The sequence below is a fragment of the Palaemon carinicauda genome, chromosome 17 (assembly GCF_036898095.1).
Source record: "Palaemon carinicauda isolate YSFRI2023 chromosome 17, ASM3689809v2, whole genome shotgun sequence".
Lineage (NCBI taxonomy): Eukaryota > Metazoa > Arthropoda > Malacostraca > Decapoda > Palaemonidae > Palaemon > Palaemon carinicauda.
In genome coordinates, this window is record NC_090741.1 from 38,177,837 (window position 1) to 38,198,449 (window position 20,613).

The window sequence follows — 20,613 nt, forward strand, 5'->3', positions numbered from 1 at the left end:
GATTAATAGCAAGATGAAAAAGAGGAGGCTGGAATAGAGTATATGCTTGTGGCCTTGCACAGCAATTGTTGGTCTACTGTTAGATATTTAGATTCAGTTTTTTCTTACCTGGGATTATAAATAGTATCGTGTTCCAAGTGGTCATTAGGCCCTGAGAGAAGATCTCTTACTTGTAGTTGTTTCAAAGACATTGGTTTTAAAGCCATTAAACTCTTAACAAAAATGTAAAGGGACTTTAAACAATGCCACTTTTTCTCAGATGTCAAGTAACAAAGTTTGGTGTAACCTGCTTTCCATTCCACCTATTTTCCAATGTTAGTACATGGCAGAACTTGGCATTTAATTGTTCAACACTTGGTAACTGAACTGCTTCACTATGTACTATATTATCTCAGTTGATTTAAGTTTGAATTAATAATTATTGCAGGTATGAACCACTTAAATGGTTTGATTCAAGAATATTTTGCCCGGGCCTGGGGCCTGTGATGCCCTTCAGCGCCCAGGTGCAACTTGTGGAAAACCCAGCAGGTGTAGTAGGAAGTAAAAGTTGAGATGTTAGACAATGGGAAGGAAGAAGGCAAGTAGGATACAAAGCAAGTCAGCTGTGGGGTGAAGAAACATTGCAAAGACCCTTAAATAATGCATACAGGACACAGCGCAAGGTTATGGCACTATCATGGAGAGAACACTTAGGTTCCCTTTGAACGTACAGACATTTCCTTGTCTTGGAATTTAGTTCTTACTTGCATTGCATTTTGTCTGAAGCCTTTCATCCATTCCTTTAGTCTTAAGACATTCTTGTCCATCCAATTTTTCAACTATAACTAGCTAGTTTTAGCTTTCCATTCCAGTACAATTCTCTTCCAGGACCAGCATAAATTTAGAAATTACTGTTGTCTAGATGAATTAATACTACACAATATATTTACAGTAATTGATTTGGATATGTAATGTTCATTATATATCTCTCATTTATAATGCAAGACAATAAGTTCTCACAAAACTATACACCATGCAATGGTATTAAGCTTAGCCAAAAATAATTGCACAATGCAAACTCTCAAAATTGGCTTTACAGAAATAGGGAAATGGAGGCAAATTACATAGCTGTCCATCAATCTGATTTTACACAAGTGTTTTCATCTGGGCTGGTGAAGGCTATTATTCATGATTGACCACCTGCCAGTTATCTGTTCCCAGTAGAAGTTGGTATGTATTCATGAAGTGAAATTTTTCCCTTCTCTGTATGGTAATCAACATTGTGGGACCCACTGATTTCACTTCATTTCTCATTACCCATTTCATTTTTCTGTCTTCAACCTTTCTTTTGGTCCCATCCTTTACTTACATTCTTCATACAGTCTTTCATTAATGGTGCAATATCAATCTGTATAGATGGTTAGGTTTTTTATCATGCATTCTTTCCATTACATCTATTGCACTTCAACAAGAAAATCTAAGTTTATGCAACATGTAAAATCTGGAATTCAGGTATATAAGCCAAATCTCCCTTACAGTCGAAAATAATTTATTAGTATTTAACTTCCATTACCCTCACTTTCAAAGGTTTAGTTCTAATCGAAAGGAATCTGTTTCATGGAGAGGAAAATGAATAAAAACATCATTTCAATAAATATTTATTTTTAAAACACAAATCCCCTCATTTTCAGAAGCTTATAATATTACATCAAGTGTACCGAGTTGGTGTGGTTGAAGCAATGCAAGACACGAGCGTAAAGGTCACGAGAATAGGTAGGCAGCAGCAGGGGTTTTGTTGACCTTTAACGTTAGACCTCCTGCTGTCCACTTGTGTCCAGGATGCCCAGCCACGCACCGCTGAGTGGTGCCTGGGCACCCAAGGAGGCAGGGCATATAAAAGTGACATCCATTACAGGCCAAACAGTGGCGCTAATGGTTGCCCTTTCCCAAAACAACTGACCAAAGGGGGGGGCCTGGGTCCTTCAGGGGGGAGACTGGGGCCTTGGCCCCCCCATACCAAACTTGCCCTGGGGCCTTAAGACGCCATGCCCTCCAGGGCCGGGGGATGCCCAAGAAGGGCAAGGCGGGAGCAGGCTGAAACGTTGTGTGCCAGGGCAAGACGATAGAGTGCGGTCAATGTTGTCGCCTCCCCCGCCCGCATCTGCATGCTACGTATCGGCCACTCAAAAAATAAAAGTTCAGATGAAACTTTGGTACGTTAGGGTTTTAATGGGACAAAGTCTTTTTTTTTTAATACACATGATTTAATTAACTCGTCATTTCAAGTCCATGAAATTAATAGAATGAAAAAAAAAAATATAATACCTTAATGTTCTGTACAACTACAAATTGACATAATCTGCAACCTGAAGAATAATAATAATAATGATAACAAGTATACAAACGATTGGAAGGTAAAGGCTCATTTCCAGGGCTGTGTGTAATAAACTAGTCTCCCAACTAATTATACAAGCAGCCCAACAAACATGACAACATGTAAGCTGAAGCACACATGCCACGTGCACGCTTCATGCGTACTTCACATGGCAGGGGGATTGAGCTAAGTCTACGCTGCCGGCAAAGCTTCTTCATGAGCCACTTTGCCTTTTCAGCTTGGCTGTCTTCCTGACCAGCAGCTGATCCGTGTTGTTCGGCACGTCGGCCCAAAAATGATGGCACCAGAGACTAGAATTAGCACACAGCCCTTTCGGTAGGGTGCGCCAAGCTTTTGGAACATTTTTTTTTAAATTTTTTTGTTATTTTTTTTTTTGTCCATAGTCAGTTCATTTACTCTGCATCCGTACTTTCGCCACCTTTATCTCTTGGAGCACTGGGGGAATTATTTCCGGTTGGCTCCTTCCATACACCTAAAAGTTATTATTACAGACACATATATACAAGTAACATGAGCAGCGGTCAACAAATCTAGTTGGAACCGGCCCACACTGACTAGTGCTTCCGTCTTCGACTCTCAACATCATTCAACAATCACCATGATCCTCTCAAACCACTATCAGGACAGTGATGGACACATTTGTAGGCACACCCTTGTGCCCCAGGATGCATTGTACACTCACATACAGTACAAGCTGATTATCAGTAAATGGTTGAGGGTTGACGACCCAGAACGTGATGATCCATTCTGAACTCGCCCTCACATAAGCCACAGGAGTCTTAAGTCTCAGCTCCGAGTCGGCTAACTTTGAATTGCACTTTTCGACGCAAGAGTAGATAATGTATCTGAGAGAGCCAAGTCTTTAGCACCTCGCCAATTTCCTTCTGCGTCACTTGATGGGCACTGTCGGTGCCTGGCATGGACTTCTTCCACCACGGTGAATAGCTTCGGCTAACTATATAGACATGTAAAATCCATATTTGCTACAAACATATCACAAGCACTGATGTTCAAACAGTGAGATTTTTCAAATCTTCAGAAATTTCCTTGGCATACTCAAAATATTGACCGGCCCAAAATTAATGGCAATAAAAACCACACACACACACATTCATTTTTTTTTTTTTGCTATAAATTCCAGCTTCATGGTCTTCTCGACTACTACTTCTGTCGTTGTTCCAGCTCCGATGTGATGTTCGCCTACTCTTGCTCACTTCACTGTCACTCTCTGGACGCCATACAACTCTCGGCAATTAGGCTGCTCTTCTTGGATTGCTTCCAGCAGGAATTTGTTTATTTTCTTATCATTTACTGAGAGAGACCAGATCTGTTCCATAGGTGTGTAAATCTTATATGGCTGCTAACACCTTTTTTTCTCTCTGCTTTCTTAACCCCATTAAGAAACTTTGCAGGCCTATACACCATGGGAACTCCACATGGCCATTTACATATCACGTCAACGTACATTAGATAATATTACAAAGTTAGTTATTAACACAAAAAATATCCTAACAATCACCTGTAAGGCAAGCAAACTTTCCTGCTGGGGTCAGAAATGATCAAATTTAGTCATGATGATGGTTCTTCTCTACACATAACATTCAGCTCCGTATTGCACACATGTAGCAGCGGCTGTGTGTGGCATAAGCGGCACGCACATCCCCATGCGTGAATCAGGGCTTTGGGAGCACCATTACGACCAGGGAGCACTCGGCTCGTTGGCAGCGTTGGTAAATGAGCACAGGACATGGGTAGGGGCGGTTAATGGCAGCATTGCAATAGCCCCAAAGGAGAACCAGTCGTGGCTTGGGGAACCGCCCCTTTCCGGGTGTATTGAGACATTAGGTTAACAAACTCTGTGTACGCACGTGAGGATTTGGAAATTGCGTACGTTACAAAAAACTGGAACTAATCTTCAAGGCCCTTTGGCATCATCAAAACATCCTCTAAAATCAGGCATTTTGCAAATAGCTAAAAGCTGTCCCAAAAACGATGGTTCAACTTGGAAGGGAAACTTGCGGCTCTCACACAAAATCTTTGGAAAAAATATATGTATGAAAAAGAATAATATCAAGAGCCGTCATATCAACTCATTCATTTGGGACACTTTTACATACAAAATTGAATGCCTTCATTTACATAGATAAGTTTTATCTTTTTTCTTTTTTGTTATTTTTTTTGTGTAGAGGAAGTAATGACCTCAGCAAGCACCCCACCAATAGAGGAGGGCAGGTGCTGTGGTTCCCTCCCTCTTCTTCGTGTGTCTACTCCCAACTGGCGATGTTGTGGCTCTACGTTACACCAAGTTGTATTCTTTTAAATTTAGCTGCAAGATGGTGTCTTTGACAGCAGCGAAGACAAACCTAATATTTTCAGTATCTGAAAGAGAACAAATCTATTGTACTAATACGGTATCAAATAACTTAATTACTGGCTTAGCAAGATCTCTGCTCCAGATACCTATGGATATGATACTAACAAAACTTTTAAAGATAAATAAAATAATTGTTCTAAGAAAATTGGATAGCCCACCATTAAGTAAAGTGAGAAAAAAATGTAGTACTGTATAACAAATACCTTAATTCAAAAGTAAATTAATCTCGTTTCCTGAAGCTCAACCAGACTACAGATAAATACCCGTATATACCTAACATTATACTTCCAAACTACTGGCATTTATTCTTTACGGGGCCCGGCTTGTATGCCAATATATGGGGGTATACTAAGGAAAACGCAAAATCCTGAAAAAATTCACCGAGCTTCGTATGGCAAAGGAGAATGCGTCTACGAAATATTTTAAGCTAAAAATATTGATCCCTTCAAAAAATGCAGTACTTCTTTTGTTATCGTAAATTTTGATAATTATTACATTTAGTCATAATGATGGTTCTTCTCTACACATAACATTCAGCTCCGTATTGCACACATGTAGCAGCGGCTGTGTGTGGCATAGAACGGCCGTATCTCAAAATTATAATTATTGACCTTCAAATTCTATCTTCTCCCTTAGTTTTAAAGATATAGCATTGAGATTTGGTAAATAACTTTCCCCTGATTTAAAGGGTTTATCATTTTACAATAATGAAAAAAATTCATATCTAGCAAAAAATTGACTTTTAGAAAAAAAAAAAAAAAAAAAACTATTTGATTTGGAGGTCTACATCTAGTCTATATAGGTCAGTAATCCAGGTCTTAATATGAAGTATCAAGGGAGGAGATATAATTTGAAAAACACTCATTTTCAGAATAAATCCCCCTGATGCCACAAAATCGAAGGTCAGAGGCAAAAATCCTATGCAGTTTGGAGATGTCCTAAGTAACCTTTCTAAGTGTTATGAATGTCAAAGTCCTGTCCTTAAAAAAAGGCATTAGCCGGCCGGCCCCCTTAAAATGAAAATGTCAACTTTAAAATGATTGGAGGACTAAAAAGTGTGAATCATTAAAATATTCTAGAATCCTTAATTAACCAAAGCATGATAACAGTTCAGTGGAAGTGCAAAATATGAGAACAGGTTTATAAAATAATAGTTGTCACTATTAGACAACATAGTGTTCTACTGTAATACCAATGGTCCAAAGTAACCACAAATCAACTACTCGATCAATTACATTTTTAAAAAGTATAAGAGAAAGAATATATTACTAAATAAGTACATTACAACTAACTTACTATCACAAAAGTAAAGGGAATGTAGGACACAACTACCAGACATTTTATCAATTTTTTTCATGTCCTGCAGTATTGCAACTTCACTATAGAATATAAAGTTGACCAAAATTTACTGTAAAACCGGAAAAGCTTTAGCATAAACATGCACTCTTTTTGGTAAACTAGATATTCTTTTTAGCATAAGCCTAAATATCAAACGTGATTTCTCGTCATTCTAAATAAAATGGCAAACCCTCTCATTTACATTTAAGTACAATTTTGAAAATGAAAAATACTGCAGGATTTCAATAAAAATTTAGGAGACAATTAACTTGCAGTGATCAAACCTTACAAGCTACAATTTGAAGTTTCATACTATAATCTCTTAATTATTCAGCTCTTATCAAAGAGTAAACATATCTATAGTTAGGGATGCTAGAATGTTAATACTACAACCAATAAAATTAAGGATGCTAAAATCAAAATACTGTATTCTACAGCATCACATTAATAACCAAATCTACACATTAGAAGGTAAAGGTCTGCAAACTAATTTACGTTATCCTTATTGACTAAATCTACAAACTATATTAATGACCATTCCAACCTTTCGTATACGAAGGACAGAAGATGCAACAGAAAGTTCTCTTAAGCAAGATTGTACTCCTTCAGAGCATTCTGCATGATGGTATCTTTCACGGCACAGAACACAAGCTTGATGTTCTCAGTATCTTTGGGTTGCCAAGTACCCCAAGTTTAAAGCAAGCATTTTGAGTGAGCAAACCCAAAAATTTAACATCAAAACATCAGTTGAAACAATGACAACAATTTTGTAAGGCAATAGCACAAGTATTTATGATTACAAGATATGAGAAATCATTATGGCAACAAAGAATTTAAATTCATGCAGAAGCAATCAGAAGGCAGAGAGTGAAGTGACAGCCAGCATGCAAAGAAATCAAAAGAAAAACATGTTAGTATTTATCAAAAACATGGGAAGTTATTAAAAAAATAATACTGTATGCCTGTGATTATTTTCAGACCAAGTCAACTGCCTTACATTAAAAAGTACCCAAAATCAAATTGTCTTACAGAACTTTTACACTTCCAACCATCAGTAGTCAAAAATGTTTGCAGGTGAACCATGGCGTATTATACAGTATAATATTACTTGTTTTATTTATGCATTACTATTTATCGAATTTCACATTTTCTTTTATACAAAAACACATTTCCACATAGAGTCTGTTACTTATTAGCTTTAAAATTTCACCTGAATTTGTTTTACTTCAGGTCTAAGAAAGGAAAAGTATACAGTACACTATAAATAAAGAGTGTTTTCAAGAGAATATTCCTCACCATAAAATTACATGAAAGAGTCGGTTACTTTGCATCAAAAGTTCCCCCTATACATTGAATAACCAAGTTCACATTTCTGTGACAAAAGTTTCCTACTCAAAAATACCCATTTACAGGTCTTAAAAATAATCACAAACTTGAAACAGAGAACATTTAATCAATCCATGCATTACCATTTCTCAAGTTTAAGCAGTAAAAGAAAAAAAAAAATCAGGCCTGAAAGAATATTATAAGAAGCCCACAAGAAGACGAAAAGGAGAATTGTATACCAGGTAACCTCATCACATCGCCACCCCTTTAAGGACATGCCCAACAGGCGAGAGAAGAGGACATGACAGAGAACATGCTGGCAGCGTTACTAACTCCTTGCAATTCATTACCTGTCGCACATGTGAAATGTGAATATATTATCTTCTCTGGATCAGGATTTAATTCTACAAACATCCGTAGGATAAACTCCCTCGCGGCAATAGCATCCTTCTGTGGGCCTGAAACAGTTTGGGTCATTCAACAACAAGTTCAAGTTCACATAAAAACACAAAGGTGTCTAAGAAAATATAAAACCAGCTGGAGATTCCGCCTCTCGTCTTCAAACTTTAAAATAAAAAGAAAGCTGGCAATAAAATTCAAAGGTTAGCAAGTAATACCAGACCAATTTAACGTACTGTATAATATACAAAACTACATAACTTACGGATAAATCGAATCAAATCTTACAGCTACTTTGTACACCTCTAGCAAAGTGCAGTACCAAATACTGTCTGTTACCACCTATAAAGACCGAATACACTAATCCCACATAATTATGAATAGAAATAACTCCTACATACTAAATCATATCTTCAAATAACAGAAGCCAAATACTCTACAGAGAATTCAAAGCTAAATACAGTACTGTACAAAATATATTGTTAGAATTTTCTTCCAACAACTTTAATGTTATTACTCCTTTAATACTGATCTGAAAACCTGTAAGACATCTTAAGAGCTAACAAAATGCACATCATCCAACTCTTGGACCAGGCAGCACCAGTTCAGACAAATAAAAAAAGTGTGTGTTATTTACATCAAGTTCCTTTCCACCAAACAACTTGCCATTCATACATTTCACAGCTCAAATTACATAGGTTATACATCAGACAGATAGCATATAATAGTCATTATACATACTTCAATCCATCTTGAAAGGAAAACATCAGTCACCCAGGGGTACTGTGTATACTGTACATCAACGTAACCCCAGGACCTCACAAAAATAAAAAAAAATGGGGGAGGGTTTCAATTTCATGTTTGAACAATTCACTAGCCTCTTGAATTTCCCGATGAATAAAGGTACGAAAGTTGTGCTATTCGTCACTGTCAAGGACAATAAATAGATGAATGAATCTAAATAAAAAAACACACAAGATCATCAAAGTTATCTGTATTTTTGTAAACTACTCATCTTTTGTTTTTTGTTTTATTTGGATTTTTTATAATAGAGCATTTTACTTGCTTCCCTGAAATTGCCGACATACTACTGTTGTTTATAAGCCCTTTCTTTTCCTTGGAGATATTAGCAACTTAGGAAGTTACCGTCCATATATGATTTGGCAATTAGTTTTTATATTTTGTCTTTGGTAACTGCTCACTTGTCAACAAATAATTTGTATTCGGCTTTCATTCTGTTCATTGAAAATGTCAAGCGCAGTTTTTCATGGTTTGGGATTATATTACCTAATAAGGCATGCATATTGATGAGTAGGTTTTGTGAAGAGTAGGCATTAGCTAATTACATTCTACTCAGATTTAACAAACAAATTTCCGATTATGACAAGCAGCCATCTCGAAACACGATGAGAATAAAGGCATCCTATTGGGTCAGGTTGACAGTAATAAAAAATGAAATGTCACATCTCAGTAGATGTGAATTCAGTAATGTTCAGTCTGGTCAGTACTTGTACGGGTGAGCACTTACTCAAGAACACAATATACTCATTGCATTCAATTATTCTTTGCAGACTCGAGCTTATCAGTGGCCATAAGTCTTTGTTTAACCATTTGAGAACCCACTGCTCCGCAAATGATTTGGTACTCAAGACCCAGGCCCTTTTTCTGGACATTCTATTCAACTTAGCACAAGAACTACACCAGATAGGACTTTACAACATGTGTTATTGTATTACTGAATAAATTTCCTTTCCATGTTATGTATTTTATAAAATTTTCATTTAAGTAAATAACAGAACGAAAAAATGGTAATTATTGAACGTAAAATATATCCAATTGTACCAGAAGAGTAGAAAAATTGGACATTTAATAATTCTAATGGCACTTGAAGGGTAAACCAAGAGATAATGAAAGTTAGGAATTTGTTGCTATTGAACTTTGGACTATGATATTTTAGGCGATCATTGAAATATCTTTAATCTGAAGACAGTAAGCCAAGGAACATTTGCACCCCTCTGGTCCAACCACCTTCAGCTACACCGGTTAGGACCCATGAGGTTGCATCAAGATCTTACCTTTCTCTATTGCAAACTTACAGCTTTAGAAGTTGACACCATGGAACACTTCTTTGGGAAAATAACTAGTAGTTTGTGGTGAGCCTTGAATGCAACAAAAGCAACCCCATTTAAGAATGCAAAATGACAAGATTTAAAGACTCCAAACTGGAGCAGTGCCTAGGAACCCTAATCTTACCCTCCGTAGGTAAGAGATACTACTCTAAATTAGGTTCTGAAACTTAGTGGCTTTTCTGTTATATAATACCTCAGCTTATTTTCACATGGCTGCCTCTGAAAATTTTTAATACCTTGCTTTTTTTAAAAAGCATCCTGTTGATTTGACATCTCATGAATGCATCAAATGAAGGCAGAGGTTTCTATCCATTGGAAGATCAAATAGGTAGGAGTGGTGCATGTTCATAATAAATAAATATGGAAAAAAATATTCTAGGCCAGCTGGGTGCTGTTTAGCATTTAGAACTGACCCGAATCATATTAGAGAGTAGACATTACGTTTGTGGGAGAACCCCAGTGAATTTATTCCTTCTCATTCATTATCCCAATTATAAAGATATACTCTCCTCTTTCAGAGCAGCAACTTGGAATATTAACACATCCCTAGAACCACATGAATGTCTATGCTTTCCAGACATGCTATATGGTCAGAACAGTGAGATGCAGGATCTACCAAAGATCACAATGGTCCTTCCTTACCAGCAGACCAAGACTAGTACTTCAACAATTCAACATTTCTGACAGTCACCAGCAGAGATTCACAAGTGAAGAAAACTATTGGTCTATCAGTGCTTCCACAGAAATCAAGAAATTCTGAACCTTCATTCCTCAATAGTATTCAGTAAAACATCAACAGCAGTTTTATGCGTCAGATAACCAGGACTGCCTCCAATCCATGTAAGGGGCAGCAGAATTTCAATTCTAATAGGAGTTTCTTGATATTCAAATGTCTCCGAACTTCCATCTAGTGTATCCAAACCACAGGTTATTGGGCATGTATGTACTGCACTGTAAATAAAAGAAGCCACTACTACCAATGCCATATTTCCACCTATCAACCACATTCCTTCCTTGCAGTTCTTGGATCAGAAAAGATAAAATATATTTCCATTACATACTTGAGACCAAGGACCTACCCAGACATGCAGTACTCATAACTGCATAATTTTAAGAGGGACCCAAGTGTCTGCGATAATTTCACGGCCAGGAAATGGCTTAATGTATAGTTTTGGGTTTTAATTTAGAAACTAATTCAATAAAAAAATCACATTCACTCTGCATCTCAGTCAAAGTTACTTCAACTTCACCAGGACATTATGCATAGTAGAATTTACCCTTTTGCAAAGTAACAAACTTTGTTGTAAACAATAGAAAATTATTTATTTTTGAAAGGATGATGCTGTTCACATTTTCTTTTAGAATGAATGTAGTAGTAGTACAGATAAACACTTCATAGGACATTACCTATAATTTTCCCACATTAGCTAAAAAAGGAAACTCATAAATGAAACATTGGTAAGGCCTTTTACATCTTTTCAAATGAAAAGCATAAATGAGTAATCACAACACAGCTCTCACAATTTATATTCAAACCATGACAACAAGCAGTATACTGTTCGAAAACAAAAGCTATGGCTGAAATTATAAAAGATTCAAGATTATTACTCAAACTAAGCACAAACAAAAACGCTCCCTACTCTAATTCATATCCCAAAAGCCTAAGAAGTTATCCTAATGATAGATCTAACAAGAATACTGCGCTAATTCCAAATTTCTACAGATTTGAGGAAATCGACTAAAAGAACAGGTACTTGGGGGGGAGAATCACCTCCGCCTCGACGAAGTTTCTACTCTCAACCGGCGTTAGGGACGCTCTAAATCAAAGCCAATACAATTCAACTCATTCTCAGAACGATATGAAGACCATAACCAACCTGTGGCACAAGTAAAGTGAGAGTAACACATTCGGTCTGGGTCAGGATTCTGCGCAAGATATACTTTCAAAATAAATTCACGTGCACCTACGTGATCCTGCTTGGGCCCTGAAGGTTGCAACAGATAGGATTAGTAAAGTCTGAATAAATAATAAAAAATGGCATAATTTATACAAATTTTCTGTCACAAAATATACCTCAGAAAATTCAAAGGCTTAAATGACAGTATGGGCATCTCAAATAATTGGCTAATTTGGCAAAGCTATACCGAATCTCATTACGTCAAGAAAACTGACTAGTTAATCCTTTAAAAATATAAAACAAAATTATGTAATGACATCTTATTGAACACAGAAGTACCGTAGTACCTCTCTTTCCCAGCGCTGAAAAAAAAACATGTCCTAGAGACCTAGACTAACTTATCTCTTTTCAAATGTTTAATTATTTCTATGAACCTCTCCTGATGTTCACATTGCTACTTCTCCAAAAGATTGGTTTATCAACATTTACCCATAAAATTACAATATATATTTTCTTACACATGCCTCTAGTAAAGTAATGGAACACAAGTAGTTAAAGGCAAGAAGCAAAGTGCCAGGTCCTCCTTGTTACTTATCTGTCGCCCTCGGTTCAACCTCACCGTACATCTCTTCCTGATTGTGAAAGGTTTAACTGTTTTAATTTGTCTCCCAATCGATTCGTGAGTAATTACTGCACAGGGATAGTTTTGTGATTTAAATTACTGTTGTGAAGAGTGTGATTCCCCCATGGGGAAATATGTTTAAGTATTTGCTAATTAAAGTTTGCTTTTAGTTAAGGGGGAAATACAGAAGACTAAGTTAGTTGTTTATGGCAAAAATGATGAGGAATATGAATCACTAGCAGCCTTCGTTAATACACACTTGACCAACAAAGTTTTGATAGTGATGGGCTTCAAAGCTCCTAACTTCTTTATCTTCCATTGTTTAATCTCAGAAGGCAGTGAATCTCCGCTTGTAAACAGTAATTCTGATCCTACCTCCTCGGTTACTAACACTACGCCGACTTTGTAAGTTGGGTGCAGTGGTAATAGTTTTCCATTTAGTAAGGGTTCTACATGTTCACGGCAGATATAGTGGTAACAGTCTTCTATCCCCTGAGAGTTCTGAATATTCACTGTACCTCAAAGAATCAAGATCGTCTTGCAGTCTCAAATTCTGTAATTACTTCAGGTCCTTCTACAGTTAAACCTTTGCATTTCCAAAGGTCCCCTTTTTTTATTCATTTGTTTGATGTTGGCTACCCCGCAAAATTGGGGGAAGTCCCTTGGTTTATGTATGTATGTAATCGCTATTTTTGACTAGATTGTCAGACTGAAGACCAAATTGGTATTCCCACAAGATGGGTCATTCCCAATTTAGCCCTAGATTATGATCTTTTTCCTGCTCTTGAACCCGTAAACAAGAAAATTACACATTTTAACAAATACCTTAATGAATTCTTATCACACTTTTCACACAATGTACATAGTATTATAAGACATATCTTTTTATAGCATGTACAAAAAAGATCTATTTTAATGCTGCTACTGTTCTTAAAAGTGTTTTATTTCAATTGTTCATTACTTCTCTTGTAATTTATCTATTTACTTTCCCCACTAGGCTATGTTTCCCTGTTGGAGCCCTTCGGCTTATAGCATCCTCCTTTTCCAACTAGGGTTTTAGCTTAGCTAGTAGTAGTAATAATAATGATTTATAAAGTATTTACAGATAATAGTTAATCTATTTATTGATTACTTTAAGTAACTTACCAGTTACCCAAATGAAGTTAGGTCTAGATAACTGGTTTTAGATAATTATCCCTTAATATGAAATTAGACCAGAAACCACCAGTGGTAGGGCTGACTGTGGCTTTGTTTTGAGACATGACATCACTAGACCACATCTGGAACCAGGGAGTACAAGGTCACCCTTCCTGTACTCAATGAGAGGTGCCATTAACTATGTCAAATTTGATTTTGTATTGTCTGGCTTTTTCTAAGAAGTCTAGAAGGGCTTCTGAGGTTACATCAGCATTTGTGTGTGAACAGATTAGTGCCTCAAAATGGTGGGACAGTCTCAGAAGCACAACCTTCCCTTCATTTTTTTCCCCAATTTTGGCACCTGATGTAAATGTAACTGATAAAGTACTTTCTCAGTTGGATACCAAATTCAAGCCAGTTTGTTGCTCCAGATTTATTATGAATCACTGCAATGTTGTGAATAGGCATTGTTTTTGGGCGATCTGAATCGGCATTCTCTTTCTCTCTCATGCTGGGTATAATTCTTACTTCATAAACTTTGTGAGGAGTGAGCAGGCCTCACAGTCTCCCTGGGAAGTATCTTTTATGATCAGATTAAACTTCTTAGCATAAATGAAGCATTCAGCTAAGCAGAGAGAGTAAAATTCTTCCAAACAAATGGCTGATACATCCATCAGCATGTTTAGAAATTTGGAAATGGTGAGGTCACCCAAAAATACTCATATTTGCAAAATCACTGAAGATAAAAGCCATTTTTGTTCTACAGTACTGGATCCCTTAGCGTAGAAGGTAGACACCCTGTTACATCTTGGAAAAATCAAGATCTTTCCAATTTCCATCCTTTGCCATGATTTAGGTGGTGTGAAACAAGCTCAAGCTATCTTCAAATAGCAAAAAGACCGATAGGCCCATTCTAACAAGGAAAATAGTCTGCAGATCTGTGGTCTCTATTGTCAGACTGCCCAAGAGGGTTTTATAAACAACTCTTCTTAAAGACAACAAATTTCAAAGGTGATTCATCCAAATCCATCCATGCTTCATCTAACCACTTGGAGATTATCTATATAATTCACAGAATCTAGGTTTTTACAGCCCTCTAGATTTTGTTGTATAGGTTCTAAAAGACTGTATACCATTATTTTGTATTAAAGACACTTGTATGTTTATTTCTAATGGTGCCAATCTAAGAATGTATCGAAGACTACAAGAAGCTGGATAATAGTTTAAAAATGTTATGATGACTTTTAATGAGTAAAATTTCTATCAATGCTGAATTCTATACTCAAGCACCTTGGATTAGATCCATCTCAGGAATTTTACTTGGGATTTTAGTATTAAAAGTACTCGCAGTAATTATAGATGTCAGGATGCCAGAAAACCTCAAATCAATCAACCAACTCCAGTAATTAGGTCCATTTTGGGGCATTTGATTGTGGTTTTACAGTATTTAAAAGGTTTGACTTTTGAGCCGTTGGAAAATCTTTCACTTGAAAGATTTCACAGCTAAAACACTCTACCTATTAGCATTTGGCTTCAGCTAATCACATAATATAACTGCAACCACTATCTTTTACTGTAAGATTTAGGAGATTAGATGATTTTGTCTTTTTTCCTTGCTCCAGAGCAAAAATTATGTAAAGACTAGGAGTGTGCTGCATTTTTTCACTTACCATCTTTGGAAATGGGGTTGTGAGCATTTCATCAAAAAATAATTTCCTTGTCCAGTAAGAGCTGATCAGTTTATAAACTACGGACATTATAAGTAGTGTCCCTAATTTGCTAGGCGAGATAAGAATTCCCAATCACCCTCTGTCCAAAAGTGTTGTCATTTTTAGTTAAAAGTTAAATTACAGAAATTCACAAAGAATTGGATCTAAATCTTATAAAAGCCCTGAAGTTCAAGGTTCAGAACATTAGGAATATACCTACATCTCTTAATTTTTGCAGACATTTTTCTTTGGAAAGAGTTTAGCGGCACCTCAGTGGTGTACCATGATGGCATATGCTGAACATTATCTTGAAGAATGCTAGTTATCTTATTGAGATTGCTAGATTCTAGGTCCTATAGTGGGTGGTGGCAATTTGGTCTTGACTGTTTTAAGTTTCAAATTTTTTAAATATTTGAAACATCTTTAGAAAAACAATCTGAAGTCACATATTTCAAGAATGGTTTGTTGCCATTAACCTGAACCAGTTGAATTTAGAATTTTAATAATCTTTATTGTATTCCAATTCTATAATTCTTCTATATGAAAACCAAGAAAGGTTTAAAATTAAATAGAATTTTAATATCTTTTTTTTTTTCATATCTATACTCAACCAATGTTCACATACATTCCCACCCTCCTCCCAAATGAATTTTGATGTCAAGATGATAGAGAATAGTTTGACTTTTAATTAAAAGAGGTGCCGACACTTTGTTCCTTGTCATTAATAGCTAGTGTGTCTCATTACTTATCTAGAAGTATGTATCTATTTAAGGAAAGAAAATGGAAATATTTTTTTTTAATTCTAGAGGTAAACACCAATAAACACGCTTTTAGAGAAGCAGCAATATGAACAACAGGCGAATACACTGAAGACATATCTTATCCTATTGAAGCTTCGTTTTTCTCACAAAATCTGTTGTCGGGAGATTTATAGTTTTTATTTCAACACATGTTCAACATTTTATTTATTCATGGTAACGTTTTTCTCTCTTCGTGTGCCTCTCCTGATTTACAAAAAAAAAAAATACTTATTTTATCTTGAAAAAAAAAGATCAAATTGCATATTTTGTAATAAATGAAAATTAGATAATTTTTAAATGATAATCACTCAGTACATAAAATAATATCTTCTTTGGTATTGTATCTGTAACTTAACAGATAATCTAATGATTTCAAGCACTGTCTTTTAACGTGTCTCAAATAAGTATTAAAAAATACTAACTGAAATTTACTTGATGAATATTCTTAATCCATTTATGCTACCTTAAATAAAACCAAACTCCCTTATCAATGTGATGCCATAGCCACAAAAAAAACCTATTATCCCAATATATATTACATATATATTGCAAGTCTTCTAAATTTATTATTGCACACCAAATCTTGGGCAAAATCTACGACTCAGTAATTGGACTTTGACCTTCACAATATCCCAATCAAATTTGAGAACCACAGAATGCTTCCCTCCTTGATTTCACAAGTTGGAACACCCTAAAATCAGCTCACAAACAACATATCTTGCTCTCATTTCAAGCTGACTAACCTCGACCATACTTGTCTTGAATTTGCTAATTCTAATAGTCAGGCCTTCTCCATCATAAGGCTCAATACTACACGAATCTAGAAGTTTTATTCCAGCTGTGACCAAGTTGTGGAATGATCTTCCTAATCGGGTAGATGAACCGGTAGAACTTCAAAAGTTCAAATTTGCAGCAAATGTTTTAACGTTGAACAGGCTGACATAAGTCTTTTTATAGCTTATATATGAAATATGTTTTGATTTTGATACTGTTTTTAAAATATTCTAATTTATTTGTTCCTTACTTCTCATACTGTTTATTTATTTCCTTGATTCCTTTCCTCACTGGGCTATTTTTCCTTGTTGGAGCCGCTGGGCTTATAGCATCTTCCTTTTCCAACTAGGATTGAAGCTTAACTAATACTTGTAATAATAATTCAAAAAAATAAAATGTGATAATCTTACATTTCAACCCAGACAGATGTGTACAGTAATTTCTTACTTGATAATCCCATACAGTAGGTGAATTGTTTAGTAGTTTCAATACCCAATTATCAGTTATCTCAAATTACACACTAAAATAAATTCAAGTACTTAAAAGACTGCACCATCCATCCAAGGTAAGAACCATTTGATTCTACTCGCAAATCAGGTAGGAATTAGGATTTCCCTAATGCGATACCAAGGTGAAAGTGGACTATTCAACATACAAATTTAAATAAATTGAACTCCAATTACCAAACCCAGTGTTGTACCATATACACAAAGACTATCTAATGATCTAAAAGAATGGCTCCTAAAGATATGGACTCATCCCTACTTTTAAACTCCACTGTAATTGGATTCTGAGAACTATAAATTCATCAACTTTTTATATCAACCACTGGTGGCATATGCTAAATTTTCTTTTCATTGCTGAATATTGCTTTGGGAATTCCCTACCTAAGTAAGATTATGGCCATAACAATAAAAAAAGGTCACCCTCACATGACTGGTCTTCAAACTGAATGTCTGTGTACCCGTTAGCGTGTTGATGAATTCATGTGAACGACCACTTCAATAAATGGAAAAATATTCATTATATAGTCTCCTTTCACAAAATACATTTCATCATATTTAACCTACAGGCTACCAGTTCCATGCTTCCTATAATAAGGCTACCTTCATCAACACATTTTGTCAGTGATAGATGTTGAAATCAATACAAAAATTACTCTTTCAACATGAGGAAAACTTACCATCATATTCTGGAAAATAATCCACAAGATGTGAATACATAATCTTCTCCTCCAATAAATCCTTCTTGTTCAAGAAAAGAATGACACTGCTGTGTTGAAACCATGGGTACGTGATGATAGTCTTGAACAGGGCCTTGGATTCCTCCATACGGTTCTACAGAAAAAAAAGAACAGTACGTAAAGTATCAGTAAAAAGACCAAATTGATGAATATTTCTTACATTTGGCAAAAAGCTACAAGTAAACCATTCTCTGCATCCATAATTTTTCAGCCTCATTCTGGCACATCAATAATTGCAACACACTCCTAGCAACAGTTGTAGGGTTTTATATTATGGTTAAATGTCAATAAAAAGACTTAAAAAAAACTATGACCACATATAATGCTTCCTATACAACAATAATTATGAAGATAAAACCTAAGGCAAGTAATCATTCACAATTACTTCCCTACTAACCGAGTTAAGTCGTCTCTCAAAAAATTCCATGAAACACGTCCCCTAAATACACTGGCATAGCTTTACGGAATTGGGCTATAAGCTGGGTAGTTAGGCCTCTGAAGCTATTCAGTGCACAAGTGCTCTAGGGTAAAACGCTAAAAAATCTTCTAAACAATTTGTATTTTTCCTAGCTATATATGGGTTTACTCTTACACCATTTAGCTGTGACCAGAAAGAACAGAATTCATAAGATGCTGGTAATATTGTGTGGTTATCAGCTGTTCACCAACACAGCGGTAAAGCAAAGCGCTGCAGCCTCTGCGAAGCTGATAACTCTTATCATGGGCAAGACGTGAGGGGATGGATGAGGTGGGTCATTCAAAATAAATGACTTAGTTTTGTATAGCTAGGAAAAATACAAATTGTTTTAAAACTTTGTCGTTTATATCTACGCAGATAGACCCTCTTCATTTATAAGGGGAGTCTTCCTTAGGTGGGAGGAAGTCTCCAGAGTCCAGTGGGCACCTGTGTTAGCCCTAACTCAGCTACATAATAATATCTAGATCAACTCGTATGAGAGGCAGGATCTAGATATCTGCCTCAAGGTAAAAATTAAAGTCATTGACTTGAGAAAGTTTAGATTTGTTTAGAAAAAGGGAATTGTATTGCGACTTAATCTTTTAAAACTAAATGTCACAAGGAAATTCTTACATGTTCAATTCCAAAGCAAGTACTCCTGGTCAAGGTACTGTATACCATGGCAGAGATAAGGGGGAAGGAACTCGTTCATTCCATTCACAAATCCACTTATTCTGAGAATAACCAATGACATGACAAAAAAGTTTGTTCTTCTTTGAGGACATATCCTGAACTACCTGTTGGGCAACCACTATTGGACCTAAAGAGAAGGCATCAAGTTATCAACGAGTACAGTTCTTAAGATGGTGAGCCGTAAAGGTAGTCCGTCTTTATTAGAGTCAGGCACTAAGAACTTGGGCTATTAAGTAGTTCTTGTGGAATGGTAGGGTTGCAGCAACACCGCATATATCATAAGCTCTAGGAGGGGGTCCCAGAGTGTGCTCCTCCATTAGATTTACATGCTATAAGGATAGCTTCCCTCAACCAAAAAGAGATAGCGCTCTTAGTCACCCTCTTCTTGTTGCGACCCATACTCAAGAACAAATAACAGGTAGCCATTGACTCATGACCTATGCAACTTGCAATTGTTTGCTTCTATGACCACTTTCTCCACTGTGATGACACCACACATTTCTTGGAAATAATACATTAATAGGACAAGTCTTTCCTTAGAAATAATCTACAAGTATTTTCATTTATATATATGAGAGAGAGAGAGAGAGAGAGAGAGAGAGAGAGAGAGAGAGAGAGAGAGAGAGAGAGAGAGAGAGAGATAGAGAGAGAGAGAGAGAGAGAGAGAGAGAGACTACATCCTATAACATACTGGTGCTGTGTTATTCATATGTGAGCGTATTCTTGATATGGTAGCGAGACCTGGAGATCAGCTGATCACAAACAAAGGTTAACAAAAAAATGTCATCAACTGTTGAATGTTAAAATGCTCAAGAAATTTAAAAATACAAAAATGCTAAGCATATGATATCCTGTGGAAGAAAACAAATATCAAATAATGATATTGATAAAATATCACTAAGATGATTACAGTATCATGACACAGCATCATCTAAGAAAAAAAATCCCCTTTTAAATTTGATTTATGATCTGTCTCTCGGTCCCTATTACGGTCATAAGTCGACGATTACCTGTAGGTATTTTAGAACAAAATGGAGCAGTTTTCTTAAGATAACATCAAGACTGCCCTCACAAGACAGTATGACTGAATGGATCATCAGTTACCTCTTTGATAGCGGAGATGGAAAAGGAGTAAAATCTGTTGTCTAAAATTGAAGGATTCTGGGTCATTGCCACAAAATCGGAAACATAAGTAAAGGACAGGTTCTTCCATCCCCTGGGTGTGATATCAGATAAAATAAACCATGAAGTTCACCCACTCTTTTCAAGGAGTCTACAGCTTGAAGAAATACCATCTTCAAGGTAAGACCTCTATCAAAACCCTGATTAAGACGTTGTAA

General features: G+C 36.1%; 1 protein-coding gene across 1 annotated transcript in view; it reads right to left on the bottom strand.

Annotated features, from left to right (window-relative positions):
* Nucleotides 1-1,621: 1,621 nt before the first annotated feature.
* Nucleotides 1,622-20,613, bottom strand: part of LOC137656684 (guanine nucleotide-binding protein G(q) subunit alpha-like) — a 59,353-nt gene continuing 40,361 nt past the window's right edge. The window contains exons 6-9 of the mRNA XM_068390878.1: nt 18,064-18,217; nt 11,818-11,925; nt 7,763-7,870; nt 1,622-4,753 (exon numbers count right to left, since the gene is read on the bottom strand). Coding sequence (XP_068246979.1) covers nt 4,671-4,753; nt 7,763-7,870; nt 11,818-11,925; nt 18,064-18,217 — 453 coding nt within the window. The 3' untranslated portion in view covers nt 1,622-4,670. The remainder of the gene's footprint in view (nt 4,754-7,762; nt 7,871-11,817; nt 11,926-18,063; nt 18,218-20,613) is intronic.